General features: G+C 54.3%; 1 protein-coding gene across 1 annotated transcript in view; it reads left to right on the plus strand.

Annotated features, from left to right (window-relative positions):
* The first annotated feature begins 485 nt into the window (after positions 1 to 485).
* The window catches only part of TPCN1 (two pore segment channel 1), a 38,549-nt gene continuing 26,251 nt past the window's right edge, over positions 486 to 12,783 (plus strand). The window contains exons 1-2 of the mRNA XM_049788781.1: positions 486 to 582; positions 4,231 to 4,464. Coding sequence (XP_049644738.1) covers positions 4,359 to 4,464 — 106 coding nt within the window. The 5' untranslated portion in view covers positions 486 to 582; positions 4,231 to 4,358. The remainder of the gene's footprint in view (positions 583 to 4,230; positions 4,465 to 12,783) is intronic.

Here is a 12,783-nt window from a genome sequence, read left to right on the forward strand (position 1 = left end):
TGTTTCCCCGTAAGCTGCTTACCGGCTCCCTTGGTCCGCTCAGTATTGACCAGGCAGTACCCGCGTTGCTAGGTGACCAGCTGAAAGGCGGGACTATGATTGATTTCCCTTTCCACCACTCCCTCCCTCTATTCTTTCCATTATTGCCCGCCTCCCGAGATCTGGCCAATCAAAAAGCACCCCCTGCCTACCCTTTCACCAATGGGAAGACCCGAGTCTCCCTAGAGGCTGGGCTGTCCAAATAAGGCGTGGTTGGGAAGGCGGGGAAAACGGGGGCGTGGTTTCTTCGTGTCCCGCCCCTGGGACCAGAATCCTGCCTCGGCAGTGGATGAGAACAGGAAACAGACGTGAGTTTTCACCAATCAACGTTCAGCAGGACTGCTCAGCGAGCCAATAGGCTGCGGCGAAGGGCCGGGTCGGGGCTCGGGACGACAGGCGGCGGCGGATGCGAGCGCTGGCGCAGCTGCGGCGGTGGCGGCAGCGGCGAAGTGGCGGTGGCGCCGGCGGCTGCAGCACAACCTCCGCGATCGGGGCTTTGGCGGCGGCGGCAGCGCCGGGATTCCGGCGCGCGGGCCGGCGCGTGTAAGAATTCAAGGGGTGCGAGGGGCTGGCCTGTCGGCGGGGTCAAGGGTCAGGGGTCAGAGGGTGCAGAGGAGTAAGGGGGCTGCGGTGAGCTCTCGACCCTTGGAAGTGGAATGGAGAGCCTCGGGGGCCCCGAGGGGAGACCCAGCCGAGTTCCTGTCTCACCCCCGGAGGCCCATAGGCTGCTCTGCACCCCCCCATCCTCACCTTGGCCTTTGGGAGTGACCCCCAGGCGGGACCCCAGATCCAGACCCTGAGCTTGTGGAGCAGGACCGAGCACCCCCAACCCCCTCTTAGCTCCCTCGGGGGTCCCCTCAAAGACTCATGCTCGGGTCATGCCACCCCCCTCTTCTGACAGCCTGAACACGGCCCAGACCTCCTGGACCTGTCAGGGTTCTGGGGTGAACCTGTCCTCCTGCAGGGTCACCTAGAGGGAGACACTGAGCCACCTGAGCATTGTCTGTCTGTCCCCGAGACTCAAGAGTCCTGCCCTGGTGACCTTGGGCCAGTGCCTTGCTCCTGCTGGCCCTGCCCGTCCCCCCCCCCCTTCCCCAAATGATGGACTTGAAAGAGTTTGGGAAGGAGTCACAGGACTCCGCATAGGCAGTTGCTCCCACGTTTTAGGTCTAGGCTCCAGTCCTTTGGGGCTGTTATTTCCAGGAGGGCAAGAACCCCTTGGGAAGTGGGGCGCCAAGCTCAGTAGATCATTGCACCTCTGCACATTTGTGTCTCTTGGAGGGTGCAGCTCACCTGTGCCCCTTAAGATGTTTCCAGTTTCTCCCCTCTTCTCTGAGTTGGATCACCAGAAATGTTCCCTGAATGGATGGCTGAATCCCCTGACCCCCATGCATGGAAATAGCACAGTATCCCCCCATCCTACCATGATGATACCTGCAAGACAGTGAAGCCCCTCTCTTTTGGTGGGGATCAAGGGTGGGTAGTTTCCCAGCCTATTTCAGAATAAACACAGGCTAGAGTTAGAAGGTGTGGATGGTCCTAAGAGCAGCAGCTCTCGGCACAAAATGTCCCCTCTGCTCCTGAGTGTTACAAGACACCCAGTTGTCAAGTGAAGTCCCCTTTTGGGACTTCACAGTGTCTGTGAAGGTGTCACGTTGGGCATTTATTTTTTCTTTTCTCTCTCCGCCATTGAGATCCAGAAGCCAAAGCAATCTCCGAGCGGGAGGAAACGATCTAGACAATCTAGAGGAAGTTTGCTGGGCAGAGCCCCGGGTTTAACCCCTTCCCTAGCTGCCGCTGTGCCAGCTTCTTGGGACACACAGGGATGCACCCTCGGGGTGGGGGGGTTGCGTCCTGGGGGTGATTCACCCCAGAAATTAGTTGTCAAGCTGCAGATCAGGGAGTTCGTTTGGAGGCGAGACTGATTGGGAGACCAGAAAGCCATGGCTCTGGGAATTCTCTTGCCACTGAGTTCAAAGGTCCTGTCTTCAGACCTGCTGAGTTTTGCTTTTGCTCTTTTGGGCCTCCTCAGCAGAACTGTGGATAAATAGGAACTGGAACAGGTGGCTTTTGATGTCTTAACTTGGGCCTTCAGGATAGTTTTGGAAAATGCTTCCCCATCCTTATCAGGCAGCAAACTCTGGGAGAGAAGAGTGGCTCAGCCCAGGTGTAGGGACCAGACACCCCAATTCTGCAGAGCAGGCTGCTGCATAGGCTCTGAGCTTTCTTTCCTTTTATTTTGTTTTTGGACCACACCCTGCGATGCTCAGGGCTTGCTCAGGACTGGCTCTGCACTCAACAGTCACTCCTAGCAGTGCTTGGGGAACCATATGGGATGCCAGGGATTAAACCCAGGTTGGCCACGTGCAAGGTAGGCGCCCTCCCTGCTGTACCATCACTTTGGCCCACTCTGAGTTTGCTTTTCTAGCTGTGGGTTTTTGGACAAGTTGCTCCTCCTCTCTGAATCTTGTCTTGACTTTTGAAATTGTAGTCAGCTTGACTCAAAAATCTCTAGGGGAGATCCCTCTAGGTACTTAGTATTCATTGATTTTATTTTTATTTCTTTTTGGCTTTCGGGACACACCTGTCTGTGCTCAGGGATCACTCCTGGTGCACTGGCCTATATTACTATTTTCTTTTATCTTATTTGTGTGTGTGTGTGTGTGTGTGTGTGTGTGTGTGTGTGTGTGGTTTTGGTCACACCCGGCGGTGCTCAGGGGTTACTCCTGGCAGGCTCAAGATGCTGGGAATCAAACCTGGGTCCGTCCCTTGTTGGCTGCATGGAAGGCAAATGCCATACCGCTGTGCTATCAGGCCCCAATATATTACTATTTGAATGTGGGGTTTGGGGTCTCTAAAATCATTTGGGGGCAGATTGGTATTAAGATTGAGGGGCTGGAGAGATAGCATGGAGTTAAGGTGTTTGCCTTTCATGCAGGAGGTCATCAGTTTGAATCCTGGCATCCCATATGGTCCCCCATCCCATATGGTCCCCCGTGCCTGCCAGGAGCAATTTCTGAGCATGGAGCTAGGAATAACCCCTGAGCACTGCTGGGTGTGACCCAAAAACCACACACACACACACACACACACACACACACACACACACACACACACACACACACACACACACACAAAGATTGAACCCAACTCCTTACATATTCAAGGCATGTGAAATTCCCTAAATTCCCTGCTTAGGTCTCTACATTTATTTTTGTTTTGTTTTTTTATCCCACCTGGTTTGGGGGACCACAGAGAGCTGGAGCCTGAACTTCCCACAGACACTAGCTCATTGAGCCATCTCCCCAGCTTCAATATCTCTCAAATCTTAAAGAAAAACTTCTACCACCAGTCAAATATAATGAGGGATAGGTGCCTCACATGTTTGTGATGATCTTTATCTTCAGGCATAATGGTGGGTGGCTGCAAGGGCCCTGTCCTGAGGTTCCCAGGTGTGGTAGTGCCTGAGGAGCCTTGAGAGCTGCCTCAGAGGTGCTAGGCAGTGCCAGGGATGGTCTCAGGCCTTGCATGTTCTGTGTCTGTTTCTGTGCTCTGCCATTCTACCTTTCTCCCAACACCCTCTCCAGCAGTTTTGCAGTGGCCTCTTTACTCCTCTTTATTTGAGTTCCTGTGTCTTCTCATTAACTCTTTGCAAAACAAAGATATAATCCAAATGTCATAAAAGCAACCATTTGAAAACTCCACCCTAGTGTTTTTTTGTTTGTTTTTGGGTCACACCCGGCAGCATTCAGGGTTTACTCCTGACTCTGCGCTCAGATATCGCTACTGGCAGGCAGTGGGGACCATCTGGGTTGCTGGGATTTGAACCACCGTCCATCCTGGGTCAGCTGTGTGCAAGGCAAACACCCTATCGCTGTGCTATCGCAAGTGTTCTTTATTTTTTGTTTTTGGGTCACACTCGGCAGCGCTCAGAGGTTACTCCTGGCTCTGTGCTCAGAAAATGCTCCTGGCAGGCAGTGGGGATCATCTGGGACGCCTGGATTTGAACCGGGGTCTGTCTGGGGTCGGCTACCACTGTTCTATTGCTGTGGCCCCCCAAGTGTTCTTTTCTGTGTCTCCATTAAGGAGATTAAACCATGGGCCCCTCTAATTCGAGAGCATTCTTGCCTGTAGGTGGTAGCAGTTTAATAACTGACCTTTTCTCTTTCTTCCTCCTCCCCACAACCCCAGAAGATGCCTGTGATGGAGACGTGGCCAAGAAGCACCTCTGGGCCAGCAGCTTTGAAAGGAACCTCCGTGGTGCAGCGACTATTTAAAGCCCTGGACATTGCCTCCTGAGGCCCGCGGGGCAGCAGAACATGGCCTCGATCCTGGACGACGACGTGCCCCTCATCCTGACCTTGGATGAGGCTGGCGGCGCCCCGCTGGCTCCCTGCAATGGCCCAGAGGAGCAGCCTCGCAGAAGTAAGAGGGTGCTGACCTGGGCTGGGGTCCCACCTCGGTCGGGACCTTTCCGGGTGGGCCTCGGTGATATGATAGAGGAGGTTGTGCCCTTGTGTCTGTTTGGTGTTTGGGTCACACCCGGTGGCGCACATGGGTTACTCCTGGCTCTGTGCTCAGAAGTCGCTTCTGGGAGGCTCGGGGGACCTGGGATGCCAGGATTCAAACCGGGTGTGTCCTGTGTTGGCTGTGTCAAGGCAAACACCTTACCGTTGTGGTGTTGCTCCGGCCCCCAGTGCCCTTGTGTCTGGCTCCACTTTTGGATCCCAAGTTCTGATTATGGTTCCGGATTCCTCGGATGCTTGGGTGGGTGGGATGAAAGTGGTGCCTTCCAGGGATCCCAGCTAAACCTGTACCTGGGCTTCCCTCCCTTCCTTCAGGGATGCCTGGGGGTGCCCCCTAGTTGTGGCCTTTGTCCCCATCTGAAATGGTTGGCAGGAGTTAACCCCTTCCACTTAGGATTGGGACATGTATTTGCTGTTATCCACTGATTGGAGGTGGGGTCTGGGCCTTTCTTCCTCCAAACTAGAACTCGCTGAGCGAGTAAGAGAACTGCGGGGGGGGGGGGGGAAGAGAACGAGAGAGAGAGAGAGAGAGAGAGAGAGAGAGAGAGAGAGAGAGAGAGAGAAGAGAGAGAAGAGAGAGGAGAGAGAGAGAGACTGGCAAAATGAAAGGGCTTAAAACCCTTTCTGGTGTGTGTGAGAGAGGAGAGACTGTGCTTTAAATGGTTTGAATTTTAAGTGTGCTTCTGGCAGAATGAAAAGCCTTAAAACCCTTTCTGGTTCGTGTCCCGTAGTCATCTGCTTTGTGTGCTAAGGCATCTTGGATCCAGGAGAAGCTTAAAATAACTTGCCTTTCATAGAAGGGCCTCGGACGTGGGGGGAACCAGTGCATTAGGGCCCAGGCTCCAGAGAGACTTGTCTCTTGGTCACAGTGCAGGCATGTGGGTCTAGGAAAGAGTAGTATAGTCTCCCCCATATCCCAGGTCCAGAGACAGTCCAAATCAGATTCATCCCAGAGATACAGGCATCAGCTCTCTCCAAACCGACTTGATAGCAGAGGATTAGAATAAGCCAGTTTCAGTTTTTGTGTTTATTTTATTGTGGGGGGGCTAGGTGGCTATTAGCTCCGGCCTGGGAGAAACCAATGATTTACCAAGTGGGTTCAGGGCTGGAGGCAGGTGAGGTTCTGAAAAGCCCTGAGCTGGCCTGCTAAGGATTAGGTTCTGGCTTATCTGTTCTTTTAACTGAGATTGTTTTGCTGTGAGAGCCCCACAGGATGAGCTTGTCAGAGGCCGCGCCTTCGTCAGAGAGGTTGGGTAACCTGAATGAAATCACACAGCCAGGCTGGGGCTGGGCTGGGCTTAGAAACCAGAAGGGCGACTCCTGAGTTCTTTGTCCCCACTCCTGCCCCTCGGGCCTGAGAGAGGAGAGCGCCCACCTTTGGCATTCACACAGCGTCTAGGGGGAGAGTTGTGGTTGTTTTCTGTATTTATGTTTAGTTTGGGGGTTCCACATCCAGCAGTGCTCTGAGCTCAGGGATCACTCAGGGAGGGAAATTGTCAGGGATCAAACCCAGGTCATCTCTGCAATGTAAGTACCTTACCAGCTGTGCTATCACTGGGCTCTTCTTTTTTGCTTGTTTGTTTTGGAGCCACACCCTGTGGTGCTCAGGGGTTACTCCTGGCTCTTCGTGCAGAAAACGCTCCTGGCAGGCTCGGGGCACCATATGGGATGCCGGGGATTGAACCTGGGTCTATCCTGGGTCAGCCACATATGAGGCAAATGCTCTACTCACTGTTCTTTTTCTCAGGCCCAGTGGGTTGTTTCTTAAGAAAAGCAAAAACTGGGGCCGGAGAGATAATATGGATGTAGGACGTTTGCCTTGCATGCAGAAGGAACGTGGTTTGAATCCTGGCATCCCATATGTTCCCCCGAGTCTGCCAGCAGCGATTTCTGAGCATAGAGCCAGGAGTAACTCCTGAGCGCTGCTGGGTGTGACCCAAAAACCAAAAGGAAAAAGATAAACAGAAACTGGGACCAAGTGACAGCACAGCAGTTAGGGTGTTTGCCTTGCACGTAGCTGACCTGGGTTCAATTCCCGGCATTACATATGGTCCTCTGAACACCTCCAGGAATGACCCCTGAACACAGAGCCTTGAGTAACTCCTGATCTGCTGGGTATGGGCCCCCCCACCCCAAATAAATAAATAAGCAAAACTTTGCCAGAGTCTGGGAAGTGTGCTTGCAGCTCAGAGAGTCTATTAGGGCCCTCTCTCACCTCATCCCTCTGAATATTCAGGGGGGCTCTTGAAACCTGGGTTGGGGAGAAAGGAGAGATCTCTGAGCTGAAGCTACAGGACCGACCTGCTCTGCTTAAGTTCGGGTCCACGAGAGTTAGTGCTTTTGGCTTGTTTGTTCTGCACCTCAGTCGGCAGTGCTCCAGGGCTGCTCCCTGCTGGATATGCCGGGGTCGCTTCCGGGGGTGCTTGAGACCATGTGACTGGGGATCAAGCCCAGGCCTCCCTCCCGTAGGCAAGGCTTTAGCGCATTGAAATGTCTCTACCTGGTTTTCAACCTTTGTATGCTGGCCCGCTGACTCTGACCCACTGTCCTTAAAATTGCGGTTTGTTTCTACCTGTTATACATCGTCATGCTTGGAATTTTACTGCTTACCCAAAGTCTGTCTCGAATGCAAATCTGACTGGGTAATTTCCCCTAGCCCAAGGCCCAGGCACCCCCACCACCAACCCTCATACCTGCCCACCCACAGGACCTGGCGTGCTCCACCCCTTCCTGCTTGACTGCTCATTTCTAACCCCGGCCCACAATGTCCCAGCCTCATGTACCGTGGGAGGTGACCCCCACACTCATAACTGTTGTCTGGGGCCCTAAGGCATTTCCTGGACCCCAAGCGGAAGCCATGACTTGCACGCAGGGCCTGTGGCATCGTGGGCTGAGCAAGAGCTGAGCAGCGCCAGTCTCTCCCTCTGCCCGGGGACGTGGGGTCCTGGGTCCCGAGAATGTACCCTCAAAGGGTGCTTGGGGCACTGTGTGTGGGGGTGACTGAGCTGTCACATGTGCAGACCAAGGAAGGTGCTTGGCTGGCCTCATGGGAGAGTTCTCCCAGTGCACTGAGCCATGGGGGTCCTGAAGCCAGGCCAAGATCTGCATCCAATCTGCCCATTTCTGGCACGGCAGGGGGTGGGCCTGGCAGCTGTGGAGCCTGGCAGCTCAAGCTCTCAGCAGCCTCCCGGAGCGCAAGCATCTGACGCCCTCAGAGTCACTCCCTCGCTTTCCTGGCCCTCAGAGTCACTCCCTCGCTTTCCTGGGGCCATGTTTCCCGGTGAAAATGAGCAGAGCATCGGCCCACTGGACTCCGGCCTCAGCGCTGGCACCCCAGCCTCGGGCTTCCTTGGCCTCCGCCTCGCCTTTAGGGCGCCCTGTCTGCCGTTGCGGGTCCCCCCACTCACAAAGTGCCATCTCTTGCCTCGGTGGGCAGGAAACCTCCGCGTCGCCTGCCAGCAGTGGCAGCTGGGTGCGGGCTGGCGTGCCTGCTGCCTGCACGTCCCTGTCGCCGGAGGGAGGCCTGGATTTGGGTTTGCTGTGAGAGAGGGAGGGAAAGCACGCCACACGAGTGAGTTTCATGAGCCAGAACAGCCTGTGCTGTAGTTGGGGACCTAGAAGGGGGCCCTGGGCACCTCCTTTCTTCTTGCCTTCGAGGAATCAGAAGGGGACTTTGGGCCTGGAGGCCCTGGGCCCACCATTGTGCTCTGGGAACCCCATCACAACCTTACTTCTTAAGCTTCTGGAAGGACTCTCTGTTCTGTTCTCATTGGTTTGAGTTGAGCCCGTGGTGCCAGTGCTGTCTTGGTGAAGGTCTAGAGGTCTGCCTTGTCCCTTCAGGACCTGGACAACCCTCCTCCTGGCTTTTTCTACAGGCCTGGGCAGCTGCTGAGGAAATGCTGGTCCTCAGGATTCCTCAGACGTATTAGGCAGCCAAGAAGGGCCAGGAAGCCGCATGTCACCCCAAGTCTGACTGACAGTGGGATCCCTGATCCAGTGTGGTGTGTCCCCTGCAGAAGTGATGCTCAATGGAAAGAGCAGGGACCGTGACTTAGAATTTTGAGTTGTAGTTTTCGAAGGAAAGTGGGTTTCCCTCTTCATCCTTATCTTTATATTTTTTTATATTAATTAATTTTTTTATTTTTTGGGCCTGGAGAGATAGCACAGTGGTGTTTGCCTTGCAAGCAGCCGATCCAGGACCTAAGGTGGTTGGTTCGAATCCTGGTGTCCCAGATGGTCCCCCGTGCCTGCCAGGAGCTATTTCTTTCTTTTTTTTTTTCTTTTTCTGGTTTTTGGGCCACACCGGCATTGCTCAGGGGTTACTCCTGGCTGTGTGCTCAGAAATAGCTCCTGGCAGGCACGAGGGACCATATGGGACACCGGGATTCGAACCAACCACCTTCGGTCCTGGATCGGCTGCTTGCAAGGCAAACACCGCTGTGCTATCTCTCCAGGCCTGCCAGGAGCTATTTCTGAGCAGACAGCCAGGAGTGACCCCTGAGCACCGCCGGGTGTGGCCCAAAAACCAAAAAAAAAAAAAAAAAAAAAATATATATATATATATATATTTTTTTTTTTTTACTTTTTTGGGGGGGGGTCACACCCGGCAGTGCTCTGGGGTTACTCCTGGCTCTACGCTCAGAAATCGCTCCTGGCAGGGTTGGGGGACCATATGGGATGCTGGGATTCGAACCACTGACCTTCTGCATGCAAGGCAAACGCCTTACCTCCATGCTATCTCTCTGGCCCAAAATTTATTTTATTTATTTGATTTGATTTGATTTTGGTTTTGGGGCCATACCAGGCGGCACTCGGGTCAATCCTGGCTCTCCACTCAGAAATCAAACCTGGGTCAGGTTGGCTGCATGCAAGGCAGCTATCTCTGTGCTATCTCTCTGACCCTTTCTTTTTCATCTTTAACTTTTATTTTGGTTTTTGGTTTTTGGGCCATACTTGGTGACGCTCAGGGGTTACTCCTGGCTCTGCGCTCAGAAATTGCTCCTGGATTGGGGGACCATATGGGACATGGGGGGATCAAATCACGGTCTGGTCCTTCCTAGGTCAGCCAAGTGCAAGGCAAACTACCACTGCTGCTCGGGCCCCAATTTTCATCTTTAGCTTTGCCTCTTCACATATCTCTTTCTCCCAAGGCATGTTTTTGGGTCCTGGATCCTGGGGTTTGTTCCCAATTCCTGCTCGAGTTGTAAAGGCTGTGGGCATGACTGAGTGTTCTCCACAGGGCCAGGCCTGCCCTCATCCCGTGCCTGGCAGGGGGTTGCTGGAGTGCTGGTCCAAAGGTGTCTATACTGCCTTTGGCCAGGGACCCCAGGGATCTGCCCTCAGGGTGGCCCCTCTGTGATTCTGAACATGATCACTTTGTGCCAAAGCAGGGAGGGTATGACCAGAATGGGGCCCTGTCAGGACAGGGCAGGCCACTGGTCACCTCCTCCCCCCATTTCAAGTCCCGGAGCTAAGAATGTTGGCCCGGATGCCAGAGGGTGTGTGCCTGGGATTCCCCCACACCCTTACCCCTGTCTATTTTGTACTTGTCTCCCCCCATGTAGCCTTGCCTCTGCTCGAGGCCCCCATTTGTTCCCTCTGGGGCTCCTACTCCCAGGAAGACTGCCTTTGTCTCCTCTTTTTTGTCTCCTCTCTCCGCAGAGATTAAATCCCAGCTGCCTTCTCTGTTTTATTTTAGCTCTGCCTCAGGGAGGGGGTGGGGTGCCAGTCGGCCCCAGTCAGCCCCTAAAAGAGATTTCCTTTTCTCCCCCCTTCCCCAGACCTGGAGGTGGGTGGAAGCTTCCAGAACATACTTGAGTCTTTGAGGGGCAGGGACCCTCAAAGTCCGGGTCCAACTCTGGGCTTCCCTGGTGCTGGCAAAGCTCTGCCCACTTCCTGAACCCAGACATTCTGGGGCTCCATCGACTGGGCCAGAGGGAGGGGTTCTGAAGTCAAACACCTCAGGAACAGGTCTGGTTAGGAGGGAGCAGCTAGGGAGGTGGCAGGGCTGAGCCCCACACCCTTGAGAGGACCAGAATAGCAGACACTTGCTGGGTTCATCCTAACCAAAGATCAGACAATCAGACAAACAAGCAAACTATGGACAAACATTCCTGCTTGCTTCCGCCCCACCCAACCCAGTCATGGATCACAGGGGCCCTGCCAGGAAGCTTCAGTCCAACCACTTTTTTCTGGCAACCTGGCCTGGCACTTCTGCCCACAGATCACCCCCATATCCAAGTGTGAGGTTGAGGTTACAGAGGAAAAGAGATGCTGGTGCCTGAGCTATTTAGTTCAGTGGCTGACCTTGCCTTGCATGTGGCTGCCCTGAGTGCGATTCCTGGAACTCCATATGGTTCCCCTGACCCTGTGGGAGTAATTCCTGAGTGCAGAGCTAGGAGTAAACCCTAAGTGCGACTGGGTGTGGAATAAGTCCTGAGCACACAGTCGGATGTGTGTGGGGGGAGGGAGGGAGGGAGGGAGGAAGAGAGAGAGAGAGAGAGAGAGAGAGAGAGAGAGAGAGAGAGAGAGAGAGGAGAGAGAGGAGAGAGAGAGAGAGGAGAGAGAGGAAAGAGAAGAGAGAGGGGGGAGAGAGAAAGAGAGTTTTCTTCTCTTTTCCTGTACACAAGCTGGAGGCCCAAGGCCACTCCCGCAGAATCTCTTGTTCTGGGGGTTCTAAGGCCCAGTCCTGCCCCCGACCACTCCCTGGGGGGTGCTGAGCTGGGTGCAGTCTGAGGGCATCTTGATGGCTCTTCCAGCCTGATTTGGGGACTTGGTTGTGGCAGAAGCCCTGGTGGTGTGGTCACCCTCTGGGGGAACATGGTAGAGTCCAGCTTTGATGTATATTTGTCTTTTTTAACCCCGCTTCCTTCCCTTGTTGCTGTTGTGATATCGGGGTGACACACTTGGTTGGGACCCCTCAGCAGTGCCTCCCTTCAGGCCTTTACTCGATTTATGGATGATGCCGATTCAGGGAGGAGCAGGCAAGACTCTCCATCTCGGGTCCCCAAGTCTTGGCCAGCCCAGCCTTGGTCCTATCATGCTCATGTGGATCAGCTTCTGGCATCCCCAAATGTGCTCTGGGCTCCACCTCCCTGCTCCCCAGCCTGGAAGTGGGCCCGGTGGCTGTGAGCCAGTGTCCCTTCTATCCCCTTAAGCCAGCAGCGCTCCCCCAAAGTCACTGTCTCTGCCACCCAACGAAGTGTCTGTGCTTAGGTGGGTGTGTGGGCATGTGTCAGCAGGTGGCACTTGATCCCCAGCATTAACACCCCCCCCTCCCCGCAAGTGCGACTCTTTATCCTCATTTTTCAGATAAGCAACTGTCAGTGCCGAGAAGGCAGACTTGGTTTCTTTCCTGGTGGTGGGTCACCTCTAGAAGCCAGAGCTCACAGAACTCTGCCACCTTGTGCCCAAGCCTGGCCTGGGACCGTTTCAGGAAGGAAACCTTACCCACAGGCCAGCCACCTTGGTCTGCGCCTGACCCACTTCTCAGATGGCAGGAGAGAGAGCCTGTGGGCATTGACTGCCCTGCTCGCTACTGGGCCCCACGCCCCACTCCCAACTGTTGTACCTTTTTATTTTTTGATCTGTTTTTTTTTTTTTTTGGCCACACTCAGCAGGGTTCAGGAATGACTTTTGGCAGGCATGGGGGGTGTGTGTGCCGGGGATCAAACCCAGGTCAGCCACATGCAAGGCAACCGCTGTCGCTCCCTCTGGCCCCTGCACTTTGTTTTATGTATTTGTTTATGGGTCACACCTGGCAGTACTCAGGAGTTACTCCTGACTCTGTGCTCAGGAATCACTCCTGGCAGTGCTCAGGGGACTCTGGGATGCTGGGGATTGAACCCGGGTCACGTACGTACGTGCAAAGCAAAAATCCTCCCTGCTGTGCTATCGCTCTGGCCCCATTCCTTTGCTTTGAACTCTTGCCTCTGTTCCTTTGCTGTACTGCAGGAGTCAGGCCTGGTAACTCAGCCCTGCCACCCCCAAGGGTTTCTTTTCTCCCAGAATCTCCTAGTCGTCCTCGGTAGTCATCAGAACCACTTGCACAAGCCACCTCTCACCTGCAGATTTCTTTGTAGCTGAAGTTCCTGTTCTCTTTTTCCCCCATTAGAGCAGTGTATGTCCTCCTTGCTCAGTTCTCTCTGTCCATGCAGAGGCTCCCTAGCCCTAGTGCGGGGGCTAGTCGATCCCCCCCTTAACTGCATGACACAGGGTT

The sequence above is a fragment of the Suncus etruscus genome, chromosome 15 (genome assembly GCF_024139225.1).
Source record: "Suncus etruscus isolate mSunEtr1 chromosome 15, mSunEtr1.pri.cur, whole genome shotgun sequence".
Classification (NCBI taxonomy): Eukaryota; Metazoa; Chordata; class Mammalia; order Eulipotyphla; family Soricidae; genus Suncus; species Suncus etruscus.